Source organism: Myodes glareolus, chromosome 9 (genome assembly GCF_982192425.1).
Source record: "Myodes glareolus chromosome 9, mMyoGla1.1, whole genome shotgun sequence".
Lineage (NCBI taxonomy): Eukaryota > Metazoa > Chordata > Mammalia > Rodentia > Cricetidae > Myodes > Myodes glareolus.
Genome location: NC_142034.1, coordinates 5,907,367 through 5,935,327, shown reverse-complemented (window position 1 = coordinate 5,935,327; position 27,961 = coordinate 5,907,367). Strand labels below are relative to the sequence as shown.

At 54.6% G+C, this 27,961-nt stretch overlaps 1 protein-coding gene across 5 annotated transcripts; it reads right to left on the bottom strand.

Moving 5' to 3' along the window:
- Positions 1 to 36: 36 nt before the first annotated feature.
- Positions 37 to 27,961, bottom strand: Rhbdf2 (rhomboid 5 homolog 2). Of its 5 annotated transcripts, none has more exons than XM_087909747.1 (20): positions 27,838 to 27,947; positions 23,603 to 23,737; positions 13,309 to 13,446; positions 9,229 to 9,385; positions 8,117 to 8,241; positions 6,894 to 7,089; positions 6,611 to 6,814; positions 5,920 to 6,048; positions 5,461 to 5,579; positions 5,154 to 5,351; positions 3,838 to 3,949; positions 3,582 to 3,656; positions 3,273 to 3,434; positions 2,969 to 3,075; positions 2,808 to 2,871; positions 2,620 to 2,714; positions 2,353 to 2,428; positions 2,124 to 2,224; positions 1,802 to 1,955; positions 37 to 1,311 (listed from the first exon to the last, which is right to left on the bottom strand). In XM_087909747.1, exons 4-20 carry the CDS (start codon positions 9,370 to 9,372, stop codon positions 892 to 894), a joined length of 2,481 nt encoding a protein of 826 aa, XP_087765873.1. In that variant the 5' UTR covers positions 9,373 to 9,385; positions 13,309 to 13,446; positions 23,603 to 23,737; positions 27,838 to 27,947; the 3' UTR covers positions 37 to 891. The 5 variants fall into 5 exon arrangements, with proteins under 5 accessions (XP_087765873.1, XP_087765872.1, XP_048307885.3 ...); XM_087909746.1 differs by having other exon boundaries at positions 23,603 to 23,741; positions 27,838 to 27,943; XM_048451928.3 differs by lacking the exon at positions 23,603 to 23,737 and having other exon boundaries at positions 27,838 to 27,961.

Below are 27,961 nucleotides of genomic sequence, written 5' to 3'. Positions count from 1 at the left end.
GTTTTCATTTTCTCAGGGGCCTGCGACTAAAAGCAGTATTTTCACAGAGAATGCCATTTAATAAACTCGAGACATCGTCCATACAAAGTTAGCGTTACTTTAAAAAAATTAGGACCATAATATAAATTGGAAAAACAAACAAAACACCAGGCCTGACAGTCAGTCCTCAAGGTGGCTCAGCCCCTGGCCACACAGGGAGGAGTGAGGCAGAGGTGGTGGGGACAATCCCAGCACCAGAGCCCACCTGTGAGGCCAGATACAGATGCTGGAGCTAGGGCTGAGCTGGTGACTTAGGGATCTGGCTTCTTTGGTTAACAATAGCCCTTAGTATCCCCGTATAGCCGTTTCTCCTTGCTTGTCACTGCCCCAGACAACGGCCAAAGCCTGTCCTACAATGCTGTGTCCGGAGCCTTAGGAGCAGGCTCGTGACTCCACGGACAAATGCAGGAAGGGCTTGTAGAACAGGGAGGAGAGGAGAAACAGGAAAAGGGTCATAGCAGCATGGTGGGGACCTCAACCCTGGGGACAACTGAGGGAGCAGCTGTGTGCCTGGGGAGGTCACAGTCACAGTGACAACGAGAAGACGGCACCTGCACAGGCCAGAGCCCTGAGCCCTGGGAAGGAAAGTCATCGTCTCTATGGGGGAAGAGAGGCAGGCAGGGCCTAGGACCTGAGCCGGGAAGAAACAGGTGTCCTGGATGTCCCCAAACTTGAGTCAGGTACATTCAGGCCTGAGAAACGGAGGTCTCATCTCCCAGCGGAACCCCGTCTTTACTACCTGTTTCATATGGAGTCAGCCTTGCCTACAGAGCGAGCCCCTGGGCTCGGGGGCCCCGCGGTCAGCAAGTCTCTGCAGGCACATGGCCCGGGGCGGACACAATTTCTGCAGAGTTAGTGTAGCACCTGGTCCAGCTCATACTTCTCACAGAAGCGACTGGTGAAGGGGAAGCACGTGAGGTACTCGATCCAGGGCCAGTTGATGGGGTAGATGTAGAGCCACAGCACCAGGGAGGCAAAGAGCCCGGCAAAGACGACCAGGGACACCAGGATGAGCGCCCGCTTGCGGTACTTGTCGCTGGTGCCGAAGGTGATGTACGGTAGGAAGGCAAAGGCCAGCAGCATACCACTGAGGAAGCCGAAGATGTGGGCGATGTTGTCTATCCAGGGCAGGAGGCCACAGACGAAGAGGAAAAGCACAATGGCCGACAGGTTGAAGAAGGCCTTCCACGGCCGCTCCAGCAGCTGCCAACTCTGGAAGAGCTCCACAAAGAGGCAGGCAAGGAGGCCAAACTGTGACCCAGCTGGGCCCACCTGAGGAGGAGAGAGGTGGCACACTGACTCTGAGTACCCGGGACGCATCTCGCACTCAGAGGATGAGGCAGAAGTTGCTGCACGTGCTCTGCCCATCCTTGTGGAAAACCTGGGTGTGGGACCCACTTGCTCGGCATAAGCCAGCCTGCTCCGGAGACCACAGGCGGTGGACAGAGCACAGGCCAGAAGGAGCAATAGACCTTAGGAGGCTGCTCCTCCTAAGGGTGGAGAGCAGCCACATGTAGGAATTCCCTGAGCAAGGAGTGGGGATCCCCAGTGACTCAAGGCCACCCCTGTTCCATTCCGCCAAGAATTAAGAGACCAACCAGCAAGTCCCAGCTTATCTGTCCACCTGTAGTTAAGGCGGACACAATAGAGGCTCTGTGCTCTTACTGCAGATCCTGGGGCTGGTCCTCCCCATATGCCACACTTCAGGACCAAAAGGAAGGGTGCATTCCACCGCCTTTGCCCTCGTCTCCCAAGTTAGTACCTCTGCCCGATAGGGGAGGAAGATGGCGCTGGCCAGGTTGCCGGTGATGCCACTAAGGATGAAGATAATGGAGATGCGGTGCCAACCGGCCAGCTTCTCTAGGTCCCTCAGGATGGTCATTTGGAAGACCACAGACACAAGGCAGTGCACTATGCTGGGGTAGAGACATGAGCGTCATCAGCCTTCCTTCTGTGCCCACGGCCAGCAGCTGGGCACACCACAGGGGTAGCTGGCACTGGCAGGGTGAGCCAGGGTCCAGAAGCCCTTTCTCCTCCACGCTGGTGGGAAGGCACAGGGCATGGGGCAGCGAGGCACCTCTTACCCGGCATGCAGGAATAGAGACAGCCAGATCCGGTAGAACTGGTCAGGGACCTCAGGGTTGAGGAAAGGCAGTAGCCCACACACCTTGTCCAAGCAGTGCACCTGGGTGGGGGACACAGGGTTGTTAATGTTGCCCCAGGAAGCAGGCCAGGCATGAGGCTTCCAACTGGGAAGGATCCAGTGAATCTTAGGACCCCTACAGCTTCTGTTCCCCAGACAGCTTTGCCCACCTGGGAACAGAGTGTTGCCTCTTCGTGGAAATAGCCATGCATGAATTCACAGTACTCCCGAGTGGTGATCTCACAGCTGTGGACAGGAAGCGGACAGGGCATCGCTTAGGCTACAGCCAAGCACCTGGCTGTGGCAGGCAGGATGGAGCAAGCTCTCTTTCTATCTATCTCACGGCCCCCTCCACCCCTGCCTCCCCATTGCCATGAGCAGAGACCGGAGGACATTTACAGAGGTTCATCAGCCTGCAGGGCTGGTGTCTAGCTCACCTGCCCTTGGTGCCGATGCAGCAGGGGCGGCCTTTGATCTTACAGTCTATGTGCAATAACCCCGTGTGGTTGCTCTGGGCCTGCTCTGTGCAGATCTAAGAGAGAGGGCACGGATGGCGGTGGGCTTCAGTGACAGGAAGCCAAATGTCCCCACCCTCATCCAACAGCCTTCCGGATGAATCACTCACCGGCCACTTGGTAATATCATCAGGCCAGATGTGGGCCCCACTGGAGGCTGGCTCTTCACAGGTCCTGAAAGCAGTGGTCGGATGGGGCAAAATGAAGAACTGGGACACCCCAGCCCCCACACCCACCCGCCAGCATCCCAGAAGGCAGCTCTAGGCTGTACCTGGGGTCCTGGTGGCACACAACCGCTGAGGGCTGCTTCTGGCCCTGATCAGACTTATCTGAGGGCCCAGTATCATTCTGCCACTTCACAAAGGTGGCCAAGGTCTCCTAGACGGTGGAGAGGAGGTCAGGTCATGCCCGGGCAATATCACCTGAATGGTGCAGGCAGGGAACCCCCCAGGACCAGGGCTCGGGTACTTCCCAGGAGCGGTCCAACTTTTCCAGCCTGATTTTGGGCTTGCCAGCCAGGCTGGCGATCTGGTAGGGCTGTGGTGGGGCTGGCAGGGCCAGGGGGCTGTACCCACCGAGCAGTCTTTCTTCTGGGTCTGGATACAACCCGAGCGGTCATTCTGGACACAGCAGCCCGAGGCACGCTCAATGTCACGCTCCCTCTGCACTAGCTGCTCAATTTGCTGGTCTTTCCGGATACAGGGTGAGAACTTTGCTCCTAGGTGGATCAGGTCAATCTGGAATCGGGAGAGGACCTGGTGAGCTAGCACTCTAGAAGGGGCAGGGCACCCTGTCTCCACTTTGGAACCTCCCCCAGCCGCCCAGCTGCCTGGTGTGGAGTAGACGGGGTACAGGCTCCCAGGCACCCCTAGCCTGGGCCTCACCGAGCTGGGGCCGATCCAGAAGTTCTCTTGCTGGGTGTACTTCACGCTCTCGTACACACCTCTGTTCTTCAGCACCTATCAGGGAGGCAGTGTGAGGACAAGAGGAGCCAGAGCCCTGAGTGTGAGAGAAGAGGGGAGGGGTGGCATCCCCAGAACAGAAGAGGCGAGCCGCAGCACCTCCAGCTCGGGCCAGGTCGCCGTGGTGGCAGATACTGGTGCCCACTGTGCCGAAGCCCCTCGGCGGAGCCCTACTCACCAGCTGGGTGGTGACATGCTGGGCAAAGCCCACAGGCGCAATGCCGTAGGTGCAGATCACCAGCAGGGTGATGAGGATGTGGACGAAGGTCAGCCAGTAGGTGAAGTAAGGCCTGTAGGCAGAGGCCTCCATCAGCCTGGCAAGCTCACGCCCCGCCCTCCCCACAGAAACTGAAGATGCATCCCCGAGCAAGAACAAGCGAGCTCTATTTAAAGCCCCCATGGCTTCCCGCTGCCATCACCCCTGCTGCTAACTGGCCAGCCTGGCTCTGCTCAGCTCTTCCTTGCTCCTCCTCTTGCACTTCCTGGATCAGCCAAGTGACCCTGAAGGCCCAGGGCCTTTGTGCACACTTTACATCACCTGGAGACTCTGCCCACCCCCCAACCCCCACCACTCACCCGCCACGGCTGTCACTTCTCACTTTTGTATAATTTGGAGTCCAATGTCTACTGGGTCACATAGCAATCACACTATGACAATCTCATTCTTTAACCTCCAGGTTCCCTTAACATTTCTGTGCTCAACTTCCCCCAGAATCCCTTGTTCCAGGCTCCAATTTATTTTGTTCTGTCTTAACGTCTGTTGTTTTGAGACAAAGTATCTCTATGGAGCATTAGGTAGAACTCAATATATAGACCAGGCTGGCTTTGAACTCACAGAGCTCTGTCTACCTCTGCCTCCTGAGTATTGGCATCAAACATGAAATTATTCATTTATTTGTTATTAGTCGTGTGTGTGTGTGTGTGTGTGTGTGTGTGTGTGTGTGTGTGTGAGTATTGGGGGTGCACACGACACAACATGAATGTGGAGGTCAGAGGACAACTTTGTGGAACTGGCTCTCTTTCCACCTTTATATGCTTTATATGGATCCCAGGGGCCAAACTCAGGTCACCAGTCTCACTAAGCCATCTTGCCAGCCCCAGGCTCCAACTTCTACCTGTCCTTCTGACCCAGCCACCCACAATACCCCTCTCTCAGGGCTGTGTCCTAGGGCCTGTGTAGGGCTGTCCTTGATCAACATGTGTTGACTGGCTGCAGTCTGGGAGCCACGCTGTAAATAAGGCAGCACACGCCAGTGGGAGCCTGAACTTGGGAGCCCAAGCATGTGCCTGGTAGCTTGTCATTACGCAACAGACCTGCAGGAGGTGCTCTTGAAACGTTTACTGAACCGGAAGGGGCCCTGTTAGGAGTGAGAGCCCAGAGAGGTTTGGAAGCTCTGGAAACAGGGCCCTGCTCAGGCTAGCTCCTGGTGGTGGTGGTGGTGTGCGGGACAGGGGGTACGGGACAGGGGGACAGGGGTACGGGACAGGACTCACCGGTGGCTGTCAAAGCTCTCCAGCTGCCTCTGCACGGTGCTGCTGATGCTGCGGCGGTAGCTACGGTTCAGCCAGTTTCCCACGACACCCAGGCCGTAGTGCCGCTTCTTCCGGTCAAACGCAAAGTGCTTTACTTTGGAGGCAATGCGCTTGCCCCGCTGGGTGCCAGGAACCGGGGTTCGACTGCTGTACTCTTTCCTGGTGGTAACAAAGGCTTTCAGTCTGAGAACCCTCCCAGGGCTTAACAGGGGTCAGATACCGGCAGAGGACAGGGCAGGGCATTGGAGAGTCCCCACCCTGTACTCACAGAGGGATTTGCACCCCATCAGGGGAGACTGGGGAGGCGGAGTGTGGGACCCCTCGGAAGTTACTAGCAGAGAGTGGAGGAGACTCAAATACGTCATCGTGCATGGAACTCATTTCTTCCTGGAGTAGGGGGGCATCAAAGACAGGGTAAGTAAGAAGTCAGTGTCCTAAGTACCAACCCCCAGCACATCACTCAAGGACAAGACAGAGCTATGCAGTCTCTTCAGGATGGAAGGGGAAGCCACATGCTTGTCAGCCCTGAACTGAATTTCCCAGTGGGTTCATCTCCCACTCTGCAGCCCCCTCCACGGGAGCCCAGACCAATGGCCCACAGAGGACACACCCCATCCCGCCTCTGGACATTTCAGAGATCCTGGCAGGACACAGTCAAGGTCAAGGTTACTTCTCCCAGTTCCCAGGCCTCCCCAGCCCCTGCCCAGAGTCCACACCCCATGCTTGCCTTACTAAAAAAGGAGGAGTCGAAGGTGTCCGCTCCATCGACAGCATCCTCCTCCAGGAAGCTGGGGTAGGCAAAGCTGCGTTTCACATTCCGGCACCGCTGCCCTGTGGCATCTAGCACTGAGCGCCCCTGGGTGCAGGACAGAAGCATTATCATCAGTTATCGAGACCCAGAACCCAGGACCAAAGGGGCAGCGTGCAGGTTGACAGAGGCATGTTAAGCGGGTAGGCTGGAGGAACTGGTCGGAGCCGATGGCCAGGATGCGGCTCCAGCTGCTGCTGGCCTCACACAGCCTCTCTTTCCAAGGTTTGGGACCAGCTTTTCCCTCGCGACCTCCTGCCTGCTGACCTGAACAGCTGGTGCTCCAACACTCAAGACATTAATATTCACATTCATATTCTATACCATATTCATATTCACATTCATATTCTATACCATCAAGTCTGGGGCTATGTCCCCTCCCTGCTGCCTCTTGGCCCAGCACACCTGGCCCTCACCCACTGGTCTGATCCTTCATCCCCTGCCATTCCTCCTCTAACTGTAGCAAGAGGCTTCCTAAAACAGAGGGGCGGTGAGGGTCTTGCAGGGCACTGGGGCCTAAAGGACACAGGTATCTCTGGTTTTCAGGGTATGTATGTGAGCTTAGTGCCTGCCATGGATGAGGACACACATCCTTCAGTGTGGGCCTCACCTTGAGGAGGGCAGCGGCTGCCTGAAAGCTCATATGGGCAACGGATATCCTTTTGCGGCGGGGCAGATGGGAGTAGCCAGAGCGGACGCTGGTGAAGGACGTGAGGGACAGGACCCCCGGAGTCAGAGGTGGATGGGGAGCATGAGGCCGGTCCACCTCATCTGGGTGGCGGAAGGCCCGGCCCCGGGCCAAGGGATCCACAATCTGCAAGAGACAGTGGGTGAGTGGAGCCGTCCAGGCCCTGGGAGAGCTGCTCATGGCCCCTCATTTCCAGGAAGTCCACCTTGGGCATCTTGCAGGGTTTTGGAGACTCAGTGCCCTGGAAGGAGGGCACCTCCTGGCTGGGCAGCTCCAGTTCTCTCTGGCATGAGGCCTTGAGCCGGCCATAGTGCACGCTGCAGTGGTGCAGACTGCGACGCTGCCAGTTTTGTCGCTTGCCTTCCCAGTCGCCACTGACCCCGAACCACTGGGCCGTGCCCCTGGAAAAGAGACACAGTGTGGGTGGAAAGCCATGCACGCTTCCTTCCAGGGAGGGGAGTATGTGAGGGGTCCTGGTATACATGTATGTGCAGGGGATGTGGGGGGTGATGGTGCATGCGTGTACAGCGGGAGGTGGGGGTGATGGTGCATGTATATACAGGGAAACGGGGTGATTGTACATGTGTGCACAGGGGAGGTGATGATTATACATGTGTGCACAGGGGAGGTGATGATTGTACACATGTGCATAGGGGAGGTGACGATTGTACACGTGTGCACAGGGGAGGTGATGATTGATTGTACACGTGTGCACAGGGAAGGTGACGATTGTACACGTGTGCACAGGGGAGGTGACGATTGTACACGTGTGCACAGGGGAGGTGACGATTGTACACGTGTGCACGGGGAGGTGACGATTGTACACGTGTGCACAGGGGAGGTGATGATTGATTGTACACGTGTGCACAGGGAAGGTGAGGGATGAGAGTACACTTTTAAAGGAGGTAGCATGTGTGTGCTGGGAAGGCGACAGTGTGGTGTGGGTGTGTGTACACAGGGAAGGTGATGTGTAGGTTGAGGGTACCAGAGGCAATGGTACATGTATGTAGGGAGAGTTGTATAGGGGTACATGTGTGGGGGTGATGGCACGTGTGCTCCTGTGCGTGTATAAGGTAAACCACCTGCTATATCATATACCTTCAGTGTCCTGGGGAATCAGCTTCCCTGAGCCCACTGAGTCCCCAGCTACAGCAGGCTTAGGGTGAAGGCCACATCACGAGGAGTGGACCTGGGAAGGCCCCGAGAGCCCCTCTGCTGCACGCCATGAAACTTCCTGTCAGGTGCCCACTGGAGCCCAGGCTCCCCACCCACACCACCATATTACATCATTATCCTACACAGGAAGCTGCCTCTGACTGACTCTGTCTACGCCTTCTGGAAAGGGGAAACAGGGCTCAGGCCCTGGGAAAGATAAGGTGCCCAGAATGTGCAGGCTGCTGGGGTGTGCAGTGGGGCCCAGGTGCTTACTTGCGGATGCTCTGGGACAGGGAGGCCTGACGGCGGAAGCCGGGGCGTTTCTCAGTGCCATCCTGCCATCGTCCTCGGGGTTCCTGGAGGCTGACACTCTTCAGGTAGGCTGGGTTCTTAGGTCTCTGTGGAGCAGCAAGGGGGCACGCGCTGAGTGCATAGCCTGTTCCCTTCTTTTTATTGCAGTGTTGGGGACAGAACCCAGACCCTTTAACATGCTAGGCCACTTTAACACCAGACCACTGACCTGTACCCCGTCCCTCTGCAAGGGCTTCATTCTGAACTTAAGATCAACATTTTCTAGTGTTTTCTACCAAGGTCTGGGGATCTAGCTCAAGTTGGCAGAATGCTTGCCCAGCACACATAAAGCCCTGGGTTCGAGTCCCAGAACTGCATACACCAGGTGTAGTGGTGAACACATGCAACCCCGGCACCCAGGAAGTAGAGGCAAAAAGATCAGAAGTTCAAGGTTACTGTTGAATACTTAGCAAGCTCCAGGCTAACCTGGGCTACATGAGACACTGTCTCAAAAAAATAAAGGCAAAATGTTTTCCAGTGAACCCCAGCAAATCCTCCCTATACATGATCTGCCCATGATGTGGGATGGGTTCGCCTCTTTTCACGTGTCCTACAGAGCCCTCAGGGTGAGCGGGCGGCCCCAACATAGCTCTTCTTTATGTCCCAGGCTGTGTGCAAAGCCCACGCTATCTGGGGCCTGTTCTCAAAGAGCTCTTTATAGGACAGGAGTACAGATGGATAGAAACACTGACCCATCCCCCCCAAGAGTCAGGCGCTACAGGGGTGGGTTGCTGGCACTGTGGGACCCTGCACCCACTCAGGTCACCAGACAGCCCACACCCCCTCAGAAGAGGCCAGTCAGGGCCAGAGAGGGGGAAATTATAAACAGCCAGAGGCTAGGCAAGTCTTCGGACACTGCACCCTGTCCCTTGGCCACCAGGCGATAAAGCACTCAACGTTTCAGAGTTCAAAGCCTCACTCCCTACAGTATTTCAGCTCCACGTCGAGGCTGCAGGGCTGCCAGTGGACTGTGATGGACGGGTGCTGCGTGGGTGGGCACATCTGTTGCCTGCGGCTGTGCTCCAGCCTCTCACCTCAGGAAGCATGCTATCCCGCTCACTGGGGGTCTGGGCCTCAGGCGGCGGGATAGTGATGGATAGGTTGGGGGGCTTCCGGCTCTGCAGGCGGCTACCGGACACAGAAGAGAGGTTGCTGCCATCCTTGTCAGCGGAGGCCATGGTGGACACGATGCTAGAAGAGAAACGAGGAGATCAGCACAGAGCTGGCAGGACTAGGGTGGGATGTGGGTGCAGCGTGAATTCTAATTGGTCTTCAGAATAAAAACCCAGAGTCAGATATAGGGGCTAATGCTGAAGGATCAGAGAAGCAGAGAAGCCAGCTACCAGTTCTTACCACTACCGAATCCTCAGATCAAATGGGGTGTCCTATCTCTACAAGTCCTCAGACTGAAGGCCATGTCTATGAAACCCCAGCCTGAATCCTGAGCTCCCGTCTCCTCCCGCCTTATATTCCTCTCTCCGGCCAGCCATATCACTCCCTGTCTCTACCTCCCTAATGCTGGGATTGATGTTGTGAGCCACCACTCCTTGGCTCTATTTCTCTTTTAGACTGATTCAAACTCGTGGAGCCCAGGGTGGTCTTGAACTCACAGAGATCCATCTGCTTCTTTCTCCCAAGAGCAGGGATTAAAGGTGTGTGCCACCACTGCCTGGCCTCGATGCTAACTGGCAGGGCTAGCTCCGCACTCTGATCTTCAGGCAAGCGTTCTTTCTTAAAGCACAAACAAAATATCACCACACTTGGGGATCTTAGAACCAGGGAAGGCAGCTCAGGACCAGACCAACCGGTCCCACATGGCCCCAGACCAAGCACCAGAGAGATGTGGCTAGGTTGCACCTGGGCCGGGTGGAGGAACTTGGGGTCTATTTCTGACTTTCATTTGCATTTCTGACCAAGGTGGGGAGGACCTTGGCCCAACCTTAGTCCCTTTCTGACCTCTCTGCTTCAGAGCAGAGAGATAAGAAGTGGGTGTGGTCAGAGCAGGTCAGGGGCCTTAGGGTGGGCGTGGACAAAGGGTCCTTCCTTGGTCTCTGGCGGGATGTTCAACAGACAGGAACGCTCCAGACAACCAAGCACCCCGAGCTGCCAACTGGTGCTCTCAGCGCTGCTGGGCCAGCACCAGCTGCCGCCACCGGGGGTCAACTATGCAGGGCAGGTGCTTCTCCTGGAAGCAGGCCTTGTTGCACACAGGAAGTGGTAAGAGAAACCCACCATTCAGGTCCCTGTCTCCCAAGGCTGCCTATTTTCTCCTCAGAGTTAAGTGAAAGCTGCTTATAGTGGGGGGCACATATAATCTCAGATGCTTGGGAGGCTGAGGGAGGAATAGCATTTGGGCACAGGAGTTAAAGGTCAGACTCAGCAACATAACGTGCTTCTGTGTAGTTAGTACAAGCCCGTAATCCCCGTGCTTGGAAGACTGAGGAGAGAATATTGTGAGTTTGAGAATAGCCTGGACTAGGTCAGCCTGGGATATATCTGTTAGAAAAAAAGAAAAGAGAAAGATAATTGAAACCTGCTACTGCCCCGGTATTTCTCATTTTTCTTTTTCCTTTAAGAGAGGGTTTCATCTCAGGCTAGCCTTGAACTTGCTGTGTTTCTAAGGGCAATGTGAACTCCTAAATCTCCTGCCTCTCCCTCCCATGTGCTGGGATTACAGGCGTGTGCCCTGTGTCTGGCATATAAGGTGCCAGGGATCAAGCACAGGCTCCATGCATGCTAGCCAAGCACTCTCCCAAAAGAGTCACATCCCCAGCCCTGGTGTTTCTCTTTTCACAGCGGAGGAACATTTTAACAATAAAGGTGATTCACAATCGCTGAACAAAAAGACTGAGCACAGCAAAGCCGAAAATTCTTAAAGCAGCCGAGGCTCTCAGGTCTGGTGCGGACCCCTTTCCCTTGGGAACACACAAATTGCCGCCTTTGCCTTCTTTGAGGACAGAAAAGCCCTCACTGAATGGCACACCGAGACTCAATTCCTGACGAATGCTTACACAGGACGTTTAGTGTTGATCACGTGTGGGTATGTTAGAGTATTAAAGACGAAGTGCTACATGCAGGAGGCTAGCAGGAAGAACAAGGGTGCTGAGGATTCCAATGGATCTGGACAAGTGGTCCCGTAAAAAGGAGGTGGTCGCTCACCATGTTAGGGAACTTGTCACTGCTTGGGCTGGGCTACTGAGCCCCATTCCCCTTTGATGGCTCCAAGATGAGGCACCCGCTGTCTGCTTCTGCCCCTGCAGCTCTGGGACGTTCAGTAGGAGGCAACAATGGGCAAGGTGTAGCGGGCAGTGCTCGGTAGCCACCGCATGGGGCCCCAGTGTCCAGCTCTTACTAGCTTTTACTTTATTTCCTAATTTATTTTATGTATGTGAGTGTTTGGCTTGCATGTACGTTAGTGTCCATTATATACACCTGGTGCCTATGGAGGCCAGAAGAAGGCAATGGAGCCCCTGAAACCAGAGTCGCGGATAGTTACAAGCCACAACATGGGTGCTGGGAATCACACCGGGTCCTCAGAAAGAACAAATGCTCTTAACTGCTGAGCCATCTCTCTGGACCCCTAGCTCGAGCCATCTTTACCCTTCTCCACAGCCTGCTCTCACCTGAAAGAGCCCACCAGTCTCCCCACCCTTCCAATGGACCTATCTCCAATGACAAAATCATGCCTGTCTCTTTGTTTGGTTCCAAGATCCCATTCTTCAAGACCAAGCTCCTCCATGCGACCTCCAGGCCCAAATTGTTCCCCCCTCCCCACCAGCTTTGTTCTGACTGTGCCACTCTGGCTCCTCAACTGGAGATGGGTGCCCCCAACTTGACCTACAAGTGGTCTTGGTTTGCCTCAACAAGAGCGCCAAACCACTGCCACCTAGGCTTACACTTGTGTAAGAAAAAGAACAATACATTCTCCCTATTTTGACCCCCAAAACATCCCTCAAATGCCATCCCCAGATACCATGCAAGAACATCCACAGTAGTGAATTCACCAGAGCTAAAAGGTGACAGCCACCAAATGCCCATCAATGGAGGACTGGGCAGACAGATGGTGCAGATCCAGAACAACATCCTCATCCTAACACCGGCTCAACACAAGTAGGACCTAGATGCTAAGCCAGGCTGTGACCTTGAGAGCATCATCTAAGACAGCACTCACAAAATACTCGCATCTGCAATCCCAGCACTCAGGAGGCAGAGGCAGGAGGATTCTGAGTTAGCGCCAAGGCTGCAGAAGGCTCAGAGGTGACGGCGCTTGCCATCAAACCTGACATGAGTCTGACCTCTAGAACCCAACACTGTGGAAGGAGAGAATCGTCTCTTGTATAAGTTGCCCTTTGACCTCCATAGTACACTGTGGTATCTGTACCACATAAATCTAAATATGCACAAAATAAACAAATCATTGTGGAAAATTTGAGAGCTGGAGGCACAGTCTGGGCCACACAGAGGATTCAAGGGACTGGATACACGAGATTGCACTGGAAGAAAAAGAGAAGGAGAAAGAGAGAGACCAGACAGATGGCTCAGTGGTTAAGAACACAGGCTGCTTTTCCAGAAGGTCTGAGCTCAGTTCCCAGCACCACATCAGGTGGCTCACAATAGCCTACATCTCCAGTTCCAGGCGACCAGATGCCTTCTGACTTCCACAGGCACCTGCACACACAGAATACACACAGCACACATCAATAAAAATAAAAATTAAAAAAGTCGGGCATGGTGGTATGTGTCTGTAATTCCAACATTTGGGAGACTGAGACAGGAGGATTGCTTTGAGATCAAGGCTAGCCAGGGCTACATAGCAAAGGCCTGTTTCAAAATAGACAACAGGAAAAGAAAACCACACAGAGCTAGAGATACAGTCAAGTATACCAGACTTGCACCTGGCGAGGTCCTGGGTTCCACAGATGCTGGGCCTCTGCCTGCATAGGTCACTCTGGTCTACGATCATTACAGGGCCATGGCAGAGAGGACCTCCTAGTTTAGCCTGGTTGTCACTTCCTCAGAGAGGCTTTCCCTGCCTGCCTGAGCAGCCCCCAGCCACGTCTCTGAGGCCACAACCTGGCCTCCACCCAGCCGCCACCCGGCCACCAGCTTCCTACCTGCAGATACGTGTGAGCCTTGCTTCCTATGCTCTTGGAGTGTGTCTTACATCATGTTCCTCTCCTTCCCTCGCTCTACGAATGCTCCTGGGTTGCGGTGGACAGATGGAAGGACAGATGGCTGCCTTAGCAGCCAACCTGTGAGAACAGAGGGCTGGTTAGAGAAGGGAGGCCAACCTCCAAATCGCCCCATTTTCCTGACCTCACCCATCTCCCACAGGAGGGGCAGAAGGAGACATAGTGAGGACCCTTCACAGTGCTGGTCCAGCCCAGGTCCACGTGGCCACTGAACTTGGGGTATTAATCTACCACCACTCACACACAAGGTCTGGTCCAGGGCTTCACTGGAGCCAGGCATTCTGTTTTTAATATTACTTTAAATGACAAGGTCTCATGCAGTCTAGGTTGGTCTTGAACTTGCTGTGTAGCTGAGGATGACCTTGAACTCCCGATCTTTCTGCTCTCTAAGTGCTGAGATCATAGGTGTGTGCCACTACTCCCAGCCCACTAGGACTTTAATAGAAATATTCAATTCACAAGTCCAGGAATTGATGGCTTTAAAAAAAATTTAATTTAATCTCTTCTTCCATTGTTGGTGCCAGGGATCAAACTCAGGACATCAGGCTTGTATGGCAAGTGCTGCTGAAAAACATGTGTGTGGGTGTTTTGCCTGCATGTATGCCTGTGCACCACATGCACACCTGGTGGCCGCACAGGCTGGAAGAGGACTTTGGATCCTCTGGACCTGGAGTTACAGATGGCTGAGAGTCACCATGTGAGTGCTGGGAATGGAACCCCTGAGCCATGTCTCCAGCCCCAGTGGAATCTACCGAACCCTGTCTTCTGACTAAGACTGACTTTCTGGGGTGGGGAGATGGGTTCAGTCCTGAAGTGCTTTCCATACGAGCGTGGAGACTTGAGCTGGGCATGGGAGCATGGACGTGTCCTCCCAGCCCTGGGTCAATGGAAGCAGGAAGAGATGCATGGGGCTTGCTGGCCAGCTAGCCTTGCCTACTTAGCCATGCTCCAAGGCAGTGAGAGACCTTATCTAAAAACAAAAAAGGTATATGGTCCCTGAGGAATGATGCCCAAGGTTGGTGTACATGGGAGGCACAGGCTCATCACATACATGCTCATCAAACACACACACACACACACACACACACACACACACACACACACACACACGGAACACTGGGCTAGGTCTGCGGCTAGAGATGACTTAATAGATAGTGTTTGTTGTGCAGGCGTGAAGAACCCAGGAAGAGCCAACAACAGCAGCGCCTGTAATCCCAGCATGCCTCCAGCGAGACAGGAGGTGGAGGCAGAGGCCCCTCAGAAGCCAGAGGGCCAGCTAGCCTGGTGGACACACAGCAGACAACAAAGAGACCCTGTCTCAAACAAGGCAGATGGTGAGGACTGACTGACATCCGAGGCTGTTTCCTGACCTCCACACATGTGCCAAGGCGGACACACCCTCATAAACACCCCCCCACACACACACAGGTGTGTACACATACAGGGAAAGGAAAGGGGCCGAAGCTGGAGCAGGATATCTTGGTCCCCTCCAGCACTGCAAATAAAAACAGATTTATTTTCCATCAGTCAGCCTGATACTAGGCCAGTGCTCAAGCGACGGGGACCTGTTCTGCTGTGGGTTTTTTTGTTTTGTTTTTTGTTTTTAACTCATTGACTGACGTAAAATCCACGCAATGTAACATGAACTATTTGAAAGAAGGAGCCATGGCATCTGTGTTTCGGGAAGCCCTGTTCAGGCATGTAACATAAACAAGGCAGAGGAGCACAGCGGGCCCTCCCTGGAGTAAGCCCCAGGTGCTACTGGGAAATGTGAGTGTCTGGGCAAGGTTAGCACCACAGGGGGCAGGCCTGGCCTGGCCCTCCACGTACACTGTCCCTCAAACATCTTCTGATTTGTAGGTGGGCAGCGGTGGCTCCGAGGGGTTGATTAACTTACTCAAGCTTCCACAGCAGGGAAGGGGTACAGCTCAGATCCAAGTCCTCAGACAGGAGGTGAGAGAGGCTGCCTTCGGAACCTGGCAACCTCTTTTCCAAGGGTACACTTAGGGCTGGAAGCGCCTTATCATGGGGCCAGGGAGTCGTCTACAGACGGAGCCATGGTCTAGCATCCTAGCGATTTTATTTTGTTTTTTCAAGACAGGGTTTCTCTATGTAACAATCTTGGCTGTCCTGGAACTCACTCTGTAGACCAGGCTGGCCGCAAACTCGGAGATCCACCTGCCTCTGCCTCCCGAGTGCTGGGATTAAAGGTGTGCGCCACTTGGCTCCCTAGTGATTTTCAAACCATGATTGGCAGAGCTTTGTGCTGCCCAAGGCTACCATGGGTGAGCTGGAAGCAGGTGTTGGTCTAGGCCCCTCTCTGCTTCCACCTGCAGGGTCTTCTATGCTTTGTGTTCTGCACTGAGGCCTGCCAAACTCTCCACATCACAGACGTAGGGCACTGGGTGGGGGAGGGGCCTGAAGAACTGAGGCAGAGCTGGCCCAGGACATTGCTGCTTCTTAACCTGGGACCGAAGACCTCAGCTTTGGCTCCATCACCCCTAGGTGTCAATCACCCCAAGGGCTGTCCCACTGCCCTCTGAGATCACAGATGGAAGATGCTGGGGTTGGACTGGCAGACTCTGAGGAATACTGGCAGTCACAGGAGGACATTGCTCGCGGATAACTCCAGGACAACAGCCTCACCTGGGGCCTCTACACAGAAGCTCCTCGACTTGGCAATCGTCTGGGACCAGAGTGCAGGGAGAGGGCATCAGGCGGGCATTACCCTGGGGAACTGGCACCGATGGGGAGGGGCAGGCAGCAAGAGCGAGAGAGGTGGTAAAGGAGGCCACCGGCAGAGAAGCGTGAGAGCATCACGCGTGACTCTCTGGCTAGACCCTTCTGGAATGAGGGGCTGCAGGTACCTCCCGGGAGTCAGCACTCTAGGCATGACCCCATTCCGCCAGTCAGTCCGTGACACAGGCTCATGTCTGAATGCTTAGGTCCCAGCTGAACTTTCTGGGGAGGACTAGGAGGTGTGGCCTTGCTGAAGAGGGTGTTTTGCTGGGAATGGGCTTTAAAGGTTTCAAAAGTCTGCACCAGGCTCAGTTTCTCTGTCTCTCTGCCTGCTGCCAAACTCTCTGCCACAACGACCATTGACCAACCCTCTGAAACTGTAAGCTGACCCCAGCTAAATGCTTTCTTCTATACGCTGCCTGGGTCATGGTGTCTCTTCACAGCAACGGAACAGTTCTGAGACACCCTGCACCTCCTCCAAGCTCCCACACCCTGTATCCAAGGCCCTGCAGCCATATGCCTCCACCCAGTCCACTTGGCCAGCCCCTACTGCTTCCCCCCATACAATAATGTCATACAATGTACCCCAACCATATTCACTTCTCCTTCCTTCCAGGTTAGCCTCTCTTCCTCCCCCCTCAAAAACAAACAAACAAACAAACAAACAAACAAACCCCACCAAGTCTAATTTGTGTTGCCCATATCCTCACTGACGCATGGTAAAACTCCCAGTGGCCAGACCCTTAATAAAAACTGAGTCCTTCCCTACCTCCCAGCAGAAGCCATCAACTAGGAAGATTACACTTCAGCAGGCTCATAGAATTTTGCTTTCTTTTTTTGGTATTTTGAGACAGGGTTTTTCTATGTAACCAGACTGGCTGTCCTGGAACTTGCTCTGTAGACCAGGCTGACCTCAAACTCAGAGAGAGATCCACCTGCCTCTGCCTCCTGAGCGCCAGGATTAAAGATGTGCACCACCTCTGCCTAGCGAAATTTAAATTTATTTGGGTTATTAAAGCCTCTCTTCGGTAGCCTCATTTCTAGACTGCTTTGTGGGGGTTGACGCCACCAATGTCTGTCATTCTCAGTTATGAGTCAGCAGGCATTGAAACCACTGCAGAAGAAGCTCTTGTGCCCATACCGGCCGGGGCAGCACGGATCACGGACTTCCACATGGTTTCGGGTGGCTCGAGGATCACAGACATCAGTGTGGTTTTCGGTGACAACACGGAACACGGACACCAGCAGCAGCACAGTCCACGGAAGTCTTTTTTTTTTTTTTTTTTGGTTTTTTTTTTTGGTTTTTCGAGACAGGGTTTCCCTGTGTAACAGTCATGGCTGTCCTGGAACTCGCTCTGTAGACCAGGCTGGCCTCAAGTTCACGGTGATCCGCCTGCATCTGCCTCCCAAGTGCTGGGATTAAAGGCATGTGCCACCACTGCCCCCATGAAGACTTCTGAGGAGACCTAACCCAGAAAATGAATCGTTCACCGGACGGGTGGTGGCGCACGTCTCTAATCCCGCCTCTAATCCCAGCACTCGGGGAGGCAGAAGCGGGTAGATCTCTGTGAGTTCGAGGCCAGCCTGGTCTACAAGCTAGTTCCAGGACAGGCTCCAAAGCTATAGTGAAACCCTGTCTTGAAAACCAAAAAAAAAAAAAAAAAAAAAACCAAAAATAAACCCGAACTGTTCTTCATCTCAGATATCTGGTTGCTCAGAATCAGGGCGATGGTGTGGTTGGGCAGCGTGTCCAGGGTGTCAGGACTTGTGTGACCTCTGGGCTGCTGTACAAGACCCTGCCCTGGGCGCTGGCAGCCCAGCCAGGACTCCGGGCACAAGTGTCGTGTTTCCCCCACGTGTGTCACCTCCAGGAAGCCTGCCTGGCCACCACCCTGCTCTCCCACAGCTCTGACTGACATCAGGAGTCTCCTGTGCCATTCTCACACCCAGTGCGCCCCCGTCCTCTGGGGAGGGTGGGAGTCTGCAGGTGGGGAAGAGGCCAGTCTGCATGGACGCTGGGCAGGCTCTGGGGGTCACTCGCCTTGCCCCATACCACTGCAGAGCTTGGACGGAGATTACTGGGTGCTGGCTGAGGATGGAGCCCAGTGGCGTGGTTCCCTGGTTAGCCATAAACACTTTTCCCTTATGAGGAGCTGCCTTCAGAGGCTAAGCCGCTCAAGCTGGAGACCCTCCCCATTACACGCAGGAGCCCTCCCATCCCTACGCCCCTGTGCTGCTATCTGGGCCAATCTCCAGATGAAAAAGGCAGACAAGACTATGACCACAGGGCAGGGGAAGTTCGCAACCTCTGGGACAATCTTAGGTCGCAGAGAAAGTCTGATAGCAGGGGCAGGGCTGGTGGTGAGTCCCCCGCCAGGAAAGTCTCGCTATCGCCTGCACCAAAGCCGTGAATGATGATCCATAAGTAGCTGAATCCCTTTGCCTCAGTTTCCCTTTCGGTCCACTGGCAGTGAAGCAAGGCGACAGCTCGTATCCAACCACGGGCAGCCCAGGTCATGAAGGTTTTCTCCACCACTTTCTCCCAGAACTTCTCCTGACCCCTCTGCCCCAGCTTGTGTAGAGGTGATCCTGGATCCCAGCCTTTCCCAGGACCGGGTGTGCTGGCAGCTGCCTGGCACAGTAGTGGGGCTGAGCAGACTCACTCTAGGTTCCCAACGTCCACGGCAGGCTACAGGGACAATTGCAGGAGCCGCCCCAGCAGCCACTTATCTCCCGCCCCCAGAAGCGCTTGCTCACTACAGAGGAAATTGTGACATCCTGGGAGCAGGCTTCCTCTTGCCCACAGTCATATCCGCTGAGCTCTCCAAGACCCCAGGCTTGCTGCTGCCCAGGGGTGGGGGTTGAAGGGGCCAAGGCTAGGGTTATGGCCTCTGCCACCTGCCCAAGTTGGATCCTGGTCTAACTTCTAAGGAGAAGCCTTCCCCACAAAAGAGTCTCTAGCCAGAGCCCCAGAGATGGTCTTGGATTAAATACCAGGGCGGAGGGTGGGTCAGTATTTCCTCTTCCCCTTAGAGTGTGGTATCCAGCAGGGCTGGGGGCAGGGCAGACAGAGAGGACAAATGCACAGCAACACTGAGATGCCCCGTGTGCCCTTGACAGATGGCTTCCACAGCCTCCACTAGGGTCAGCACGCTCTCCCTCCAGATAGCACCACGCAGTCAGCCAGCAGTGGCCTGGATCAGGCACACAGACACACAGACTCAGAAACTGCCCTGAATGCCCAGAGAATCCGGTTTCCCCACAAAGGGTGGGGCCCAGCCACTCCCAAACAAGGCAGGTCCAACCCAGGCACGGTAGGCAAGGTCACCCCCAGGGAGTGCTCCCCCAACCACACCAGGCAGGGTGCCCCTCCCTTACCAGGCAGGTGACATTGGTGCCACTGCCCTCCTACTCTGTTCCAGGAGAGGATCCACCTGTTCACAGGTCTGACCTGAGTCCCTTCCCCTAATCTCTACCTGCTCGCCATCAATGCGTGCTCCCCAGCGGGATTCTGGAGCCCCAGCACTCTTATTAATAATTTCCTACTCCCTTAAACTCTGTGGGCTCGAGGAGTCAGGGCATTAAGGTGGCTGGACAGCTATATCCCCAAAGGAGTGGGAGCCTGACGTAAGAGCCAAGGCCACAGATGGCCAGAAATGGAGAAGATCATTATTCACCATGGAATATGACCAAAGGAGAGGGTTACAAGTCACCTAAACAGGGGACTTGAGCAAACCACACCTGGCCCAGAAGCCACATCCAGCTCCGGGCCGTAGGCAAGTCCGGGAGCATGCAGAGAGTGGGCAGAGGGAAGGGGGCGGTGGCAGGCGGACTACTGTCAGGTCCCTGCTGAGTCACAGGGTGATGACGGTATGGGCTGGGGGCAAGGAAGCAGCTTCTCTCCCCGACTTCCCTGCCACAAAAACCAAAACTGCACCTTCCCTCCCAGGGCCCTGCTGGGAACCTCTGAGTTTTTAGAAAGCTTGACAAAGAGGAAGCGGAACCCTCAACTGCTGCAATCCTCTGTTATAAAAAAAAGAAGAAAAAAAGCTACCATTGCTGACCTCTCCAAATTCTCCATCCCTGACGGTCCTGGGGGAGGATAGCCCCTACAAGACAGAGCTGTCATCTAAGAAGTCTCCAAATCGATCCCACACAGCCAGTGACTCACGCTGAGCGGCTCCTGGCCCTGGTAAGAGGGAGCCAAAGGCAGCAGTGTGGAAAGCTGACATGAGGTCCCAGGAAGGGACCTTGGAAGGGTCATAAGGTAAAGACTGGGGGGGGGGGCAGGATCTATGGTCTGGCAGGAGGCTGCAAGGACCACAGAGAAGGAGGGGAAAGGACTCTTTCCTTCCCCAGTGCCCCCCCCCAGATATGGAGCAGCAGGTGGTAACACAAAACCAGTACACCCCACTCCACTGGCCTGTGCCTGGTGGCCACCCACAAAAAAAAAAATGGTTTGTGGGTTTACGTCCTGAACAGATCTCACAAGCAGCCCCCCCCCACACAGAGCCCCACTTCTTTCTCTCCTTCACTTCCCAGGGCTTGTGCCAACCTCATTTCACAAGACCAGACCTGCAGGAGCAGGTCCAAGGACTTGGCAACCTGCAGACTTCTTTGGGCTTTTCCCCATTAGTCCCTAAGCTCTGGGCTCCCTCTGACCCAATTAGAGCAACCTGGGCGTCACAGCCCAACACAGACACGGGAAGCGGGTACTAGGTTCCAGGGAGCTGCCAACGGCAGAACGTAAGTGTGAGAATGCCTGTGTGTAGGTGTGGCGCCCTGCTCTTATCTTCCCCTCTGCCTCCATCTATCTGGGCTTTCTCTGGACCACGAGCCAGTCAGGCAGAGATGTGACTGCCTCCCTCCTCTGCTGGGGACTCTAGTCTAGCAGCAGGCTCAGGTGGGGGAGGGGGCAAGTTCTGTATCCCTAAGGCTCAGGAGGCAGCAGCACCTGGGCATGAATGGAGCTCAGCGGGACAGTTTGCCTGGCATACACAAGGCCCTGGATTCCATCACAGCAACACACACATACATGCTGCTAACACACACACACACACACACACACACACACACACATACAGTGAGCTAACCAACATACACACACGTTGCTAACACACACAAACACACACACACACAGAGCTAACCAACACACACACACACATTGCTAACACAAACACACACACACAGAGCTAACCAACAAACACACACACGCGCTGCTAATACACACATACACACATAGAGCTAACCAACATACACACACACACAGAGCTAAAGAACATACACATACACATGCTGCTAACATACACACACTGCTAACACACATACTGCTAACACATCACAGCAACATACACACATGCTAACATATACATTGCGGATATACACACATACACACTAGCATACTGGAAATGGGTATGCAGCCAAAAGTCCCAGTTCAAAGTTCCTCTGGAAATCATGACTGTAGAAGTTGCTGGGGGAGGCAGGCCCCCTCTAGCAACAGAGTGAAGATGCAGGTGCCTTGGGTAGAACCTAGGACAGAGCCCTATCTCACCCCAGGCAAGTGGCAGCAGGTTACGGGGCTGCAGGCTAGGATGCTGGCCACTGCTTTTGGGGACAGGGGATAGTACAAAGACAGCAAATGGGTGGCTGGGTTCCAGAATGCTTGTCCAGCTGTCTGGTCTCTAAGATTGCAAATTCCCCCTGGGAGGAGCGGCAGAAGTCCCAGATGTCATGACGGCCCCCCACAAAGAGAGCACTCAACGTGAGCTTGCTTCGGTATGGAAGATCTGCCTGTCAGAGGAACCTTGGCTGCTGGGAATTGGGTTTTCATTGGTCTTCAAAACCATAAGAGACATGCCTAGTGGTTGGGGCAGGATGCGGTGCAGCCTGGGAGGAAGGGTTGAGTAAAATGGTGCACTTTATTTCTCTGGAGTGCCTTGACACCAAGGTGTGACCACCACATGCACACAGCTGGGGTTTTGTCTGAATCTTGCAAGCCAATCCCACCCAGTTTCCACCTGCCATCTTGGGAGTGCGGCTGCAGATAAAGCGACTGCCTGACTAGGGAGGCAGCGTCACATCACCCAGCTCTGTTGGGTGATCTTGAATAAGTCACTTAACATCTCTGAGCTGAATTTGTTGTTCATGTAGCCCAGTGAAGTCTGAGACCTGGGTGTCTCTGTCACCAGTAACCAGGGCTCGCCTATCATATAGCATGCTCCACCGAGGGACAAAGTCTCACCCTACCCTACAGTGTCCTTGCCCAGGATCATTCGGTAAGAATCAGAAGGTGACCAGGCCAGGTATGAGCACCCGAAAGCCACGAAAGATTGCCAGCCGCCCCATGTTGTTTATCCTCAATATACTCAAGACACCCTGCTGGGCATCCTGCCAAGATTTGCTTCTGCAGGCTAGGAGCTCCCCCCTTCCCCCTGCCCCGCAGGGAATATGCCAGCCAGACACTTTTCAGCTTGTACACTCTCATTAATAAGCTAATAAACTTGATTTCCCAGAACTCTGCCCTGGGGCACCCTACTTCCCCAGGAAGATGCTAGTCCCAGACACAATGGGTACTAGAGATTTAGGGCACTTAGACACAGGACCATCCAAGCTGTGCCTCCAGCAGGTGAGCCTTCAATGCCACCTGCCCATCACTCTCATCTCACTTTGGGGCGGTGTAGGACGTTCATGTGGAAGAACAGGGAGGCTCACATGTGGCCTGGCTACCCTGTCAGTTTCCTGTGCTATGACACGGGGTGACATTCCCTACGTGGATGGCAGATCCTGCACGTATAATGCCTGACGCACAACCAGTAGCTAAATGATGGCCTTCTGTCCCCCTTAGCTGAGCTTCACCATCATGACCCATGTGGCCTATGTACGAGTCAAGGGCCACATGTCAGGATTCTACTTGACGGGTGTGTGTGGGGGAATCAAGGCTCAACAATATTAAATCACTGTTCCAGATCCCCAAAGTCAGGAAGTGGTGGGGGCTTTTCGAACAGGGTTTTTCTGTGTAGTTCTGGCTATCCTGGAATTCACTCTGTAGACCAGGCTGGTCTCAAACTCAGAGAGATAAACCTGCCTCTGCCGGGATTAAAGGCATGTGCCTCTACCACCTGGCAAGTTTTGTTTTGTTTTTTTAAAGATTTACTTTTATGGGCCAGGCAATGGTGGCACACGCCTTTAATCCCAGCACCAAGGGAGGCAGAGGTAGGTGGATCTCTGTGAGTTCGAGGCCAGCCTGGTCTTCAGAGTTCCAGGACAGCCAGAGATACATAGGGAAGCCCTTTCTCGAAAAACAAAACAAGACAAAAAAAAAAAAAAAGAAGATTTACTTCTATTATTTTTTCTGTGTGTTTATGAGTGTTTTACCTGCATACATGTCTGTACACCACATGCCCACAGTGCTTATGGAAGCCAGGGGAGGGTGTTGGGTTCGGGTTCCCTGGAAATAGAATTATAGACGGTTGCAAACCTGCATGTGGATGCTGGGAGTTGAATCCAAGCCTTCTGTGAGAACAGCTGATGCTCTTAAACCACCGAGCCACCTCTCCGCCAGTTCTTCACCCCGCCACTCTCGGGATCCGGAAACGCCAAGCTGCAGAAGGACCTGTCTGGAGTGGCGGCTCAGTCTTAGACCTTTGGCTCACGCACCCCTCCCTCCTCTGCCGTCCAGGAGAGGTGCCCCTCAGTGGGAACGCCAACTGCTTGAGGAGCACTTCTCAGCTTATCAGGGAGCGTTCACAAACATTATCTCATTCATTGAGGCGGGGCGGAGGCAGCTGTCATTAGGCAGCCTGACTGATAAAGTCCCTTAGGGCTTAGCTGAGCCCTCAGTCCTGCTTTACCCGGAATCCCACGGCAGGTTTCCCGCCCTTCGGAGACACACCTGGAGAGGGAAAATGCACCCTGTGCCAGGAATGAGGGGCAGCAGCTCCCATGCCAGCTGTGATACTGTGGACATGGGTTCAGTGGCCACCAATTGAGACAGAGGAGCCGGGCTCCCCAACATACCCCCAGGCCCAAGGGGTTCTCTGCCCCAGACACAGCTCCTTTTAGGGTTCAGATGATATGGATGTGCTTTCTCATCTGACACCCCAGTAGCCTACAAAGCAGGATCTCTCCAATAATCCAAATCTGTGCCCATGCACCACAACCTATCTCCAAACACCATCTCAGGAGTGGGGTGCTGGCTCACTTCACTTCACAGTGTCCCCACCACAGCCACAACCAGGCTGAAGAGGTCCACAGGTCACCTTAGAATCCTGACCTCATAATCCTCCACTGTACATCTGGAGAAACCGAGGCAGAGACTACCTAGGTGACTCCCCGTCCTCCCGAGCACTCACACAGACTGGAGTCTGCTGGCCCTGATATCTTGCCTCCTGGTCCTTCAGTTTAATAAGACCACCTGCCCTTCTGGACAGTCACAGTGTCTATCCCACACCCTGCCAGCACTGGCTTGGCTCAAACCACTATGCGGGGGAGAGGGAGCACACGCCGGACCGGGACGATGACCCGGACGTACAGAAACTACCTTCCAGCAGCTTCTGAACCCCAAATGCTTGTATCTGGGCCCCTGATGAAATCTGGTCAAGGGAGGTGACACCCAGCAATTCTCCATTGCTCCCTGAAGATGAGAAAAAGGGTTTCCCTTAGGCGTGTCTGCAGCCCAGGGAAGCCATGGATACTTGGGGGCAGCCCTGGAAAAACCCTCACTCTTCCCAACAGCAGGCCAGGCGAGACTGGCTCCTCTTGTGAGGCTGCCCGTGTGCCAAGAGCTGCCCGCCCTGGCAGTGTCCCTGCCTCAGGGCCGTGTGGCCGCTGAGGTCAGCCAGCACTCAAGAGTGCTGAGTCTGGTGGCTCCTCCCCCCAGCCTGTCCGATCTGGATAGGAAACTAGGAGCTGCTCCCAAGGACAGCAGATGGTGAGGTCACTTTGGAAATCCCCTCAGGCAATGGGGCAATACCTAGGCAGGATCCCACGAGTCCTAAGGGAGGGTTGAGTTGAGGGGGAGGGCACGTTGCTTGAAGAGCCCGCACACTTGTGCCTTTTGGCTTCTTCCTGCTGTCATCTGGTGCCTGTCTGGGACACAGTTTATACAAGAAAAGGAGCTGGGGAGACGGCTCAGCAGTTAAGAGCACTGGCTGCTCCTCCAGAGGACCTGGATTCAGTTCCTAGCACCTACATGGCAGCTCACAGCCATCTGTAACTCCAGTTCCAGGGGATCCAATACCTCCTTCTGGCTTCAGCAAGCATCAGGCACACACAGGCTGTGAAGTCCTGCATGCAGGCAACACACACACACACACACACACACACACACACACACACACACACACTAGGGCACTGTCTATAGTTCAGGCAGCAAGAAAACTATCAGTGAGCCCAGAGCAGGACTGAGACCCCAGTGGCCTCCAGAGCTTGCCTGCTATGATTTGTCCCTGCTCTTTCAGAAGCCATCTCCCCAGGCAGCAGAGTGTATACAAGGTGTGGGAGGAGGGGGTCACTGACCAGAATGAGCAAGTGAGTCACAGGTTTTGGGGTAGGTGGCTTTGAGGAAGTCTGAGTGTTTAGCTTTATACCTTCAGAGGCACAAACAGTGGGGTAACTACTACAGTTAAACCCAGTTGAAAAGGCTAATTTTTTTGAGACAGGGTCTCTCATACAGCCCAGAATGGCCTCAAACTCACTCTGTGGCTAAGGGCGACAAACTCCTGCTTCTGCCAATGCTAGGATTTCACAGCCCATCACCAGATCTAGCGGCACATCAGGTTTTCGGGGTAAAAACACCAAAAATCAGCCAATCAATCTAAGATCCCCCTCACCTCCTTTCTCACCCACCAGGGCTCCCAAGCAAGAAGTCCAAAAACACACGGGGCAGGGGAGAGGGAAATGTCAGTTTCTGGGGAGACAGAATCTGACTGCCTCTTCTGGCCCTCCCCTACCTAACCTGCAACACCCTCCACCTCCGTTCCCAGAAAGCTAGGAGCCCAGGAGCTCAACACAACAGTTTTGGTCACCCCTTGGGGGCTCTGCAGGGTGGCTTTAACAGCTTTCAATCCCTTGGGGCCTGAGCCCACCCGGATATACCACCACATAGACAATCTACCCTGTTAGAAGGACAGAGCGGGGAGCCATGGGGAATTAGTAGCTCCGTTATTCCCTGGGTGTTATTTTCCTGGTGTAAATATCCAGAAGAGTTAGTTCTGTGTTCAGAAGGAAAATTCCAGTTGGTCACATGGCAGTCCCCATCCATGAGGCCTCAGCTTGACCAGCTTTCTATGGGAACAGAACTTGGTCCTGCCCTTCCTCCACCTCCGGGGATATATGAGCTCAAGGGTTACTAGGATCACCGTGGGCTTATCGTGGGTGAAGTACTCCAGGCCCGTGCTACCAGAAGGCCCCTGTTCCCAGCTCCTCCTCCACAGGGCCAGGAGCCAGCAGGCAAAAGACAGCCTTGTAGCACCACGGCAGGACACTTGCCAGGGCAAAAATCACCCTTATACCTCCTTACTCTCTCATCTCATTTAAATTCATCCTGGTTCTTCCCACAGCCCCTGGAGAAACTGAGGCAGGAAGAGAAATTTTCACGCGATACCCTGATGGGCCTGGTGACCGATGGTTTCTCAATATTGGCTTTTGGAGGGCCCAATTCTTTGTTGTGGGTCTGGCCTGTGCATTGTGGGGGGAATCCCAGATCACACCCACAACATGCTAGCAACAATACACGCTTCCTTCCTGAATAGTGACAGCCAACATGTCTCCAGACATTGCCAAATATCCTCAGTGGACAAGAGCGCCCCTATGAGAACCAGTGCTCTACACCAAGTTTGGTTTTCTTCACCCCTGTCCCCCGTCCCGTCCCGTCCCTCCCCCCCGCCCCCTGCAACTAAAGAGTCACAATAGCGGGGGACTCCATTCCCGCAGCAGGAGACACACATACTGGAACCCCGGACCTAGCCGGTTGAGGAATAGCTGCCACTCCACTTGTGGGGCAGTTTCTCAGATACACATCACCTTCGCGCTGTGAGTGCCAACCCTACAGACGCCCCGCTCAGTATTTCCTGGTGCTGGGTCAAGGCATGGACCTGGGCTCCCTCTCTGCCCTGGGGTGGGGGTGGAGCCTGGGTTCTACAGATCCTACAGCTCCCCAACCTTTAACCTAATGCAGACACATCAGTTGGGGTCCCAACTCCCCAAATGCTTTGGTCCATAAACCAGGCTATTCCTGACTACAACTCTGACGGTGTGAGCCTCGCCCCACCCCCGCACCTGTTTCCACCTCAGCTAGGCTCCACGCACAAACTTCAGCCGCGGGTTCTGGGAGTTCACGTGGGAGAAAGGGGGAAAGTCTTAAGAAGATCTAACAGGGATTTCTGGGTGGAAGGCGGGGCCGCACGTTCCAACACTAGGCAGTGCCCTCTTCCTCCCTGGGCTTTTAAACTTGTGCGCAAACCACGCGCCGGGACATCTGGTGACCATGCCCCGGGGAACTCCATAGGGTCCTGGTTCCGATGAGGCCAAGGATCTGCTGGTGGAATCCAGCGGCCCAGTGGGCACAGTGAGTCCAGCCTCGGCCTCCGGGGCGCTCCGCAGGGCGCGCATCCCCCGACCCTCCCCGCGGCCGTGCCGGGCAGTCCCGGGACTCCCCAGACACCCGCGGCCTAGTGGACCCGAGCTCCGCCGCGCCCAATGCCCCGCGCTCACCTCTCAGAGTCCCCACGACCCGGGAAGCTCCCAGCAGCAAGCTGAGTGGGCAGCGCGGCAAGGCGGTGTCTCCACCAAGGCTGGGCGCTGGCGCTCCGCCTCTTCCCTACCTGCGCGCGGGCGC

Bases quoted from the DNA above. Each gene is read 5' to 3' on its own strand.
- Rhbdf2 (XM_048451928.3), bottom strand. From the start codon at position 9,372: ATGGCCTCCGCTGACAAGGATGGCAGCAACCTCTCTTCTGTGTCCGGT. The intron at 5,580-5,919 runs GCAAGCATGGGG...CCCCTACTCCAG, and splicing joins ACTCCTCCTTTTTTAGTAAG to GAAGAAATGAGTTCCATGCA. The intron at 3,657-3,837 runs GTGAGTAGGGCT...CCTCCCTGATAG, and splicing joins AGCATGTCACCACCCAGCTG to GTGCTGAAGAACAGAGGTGT.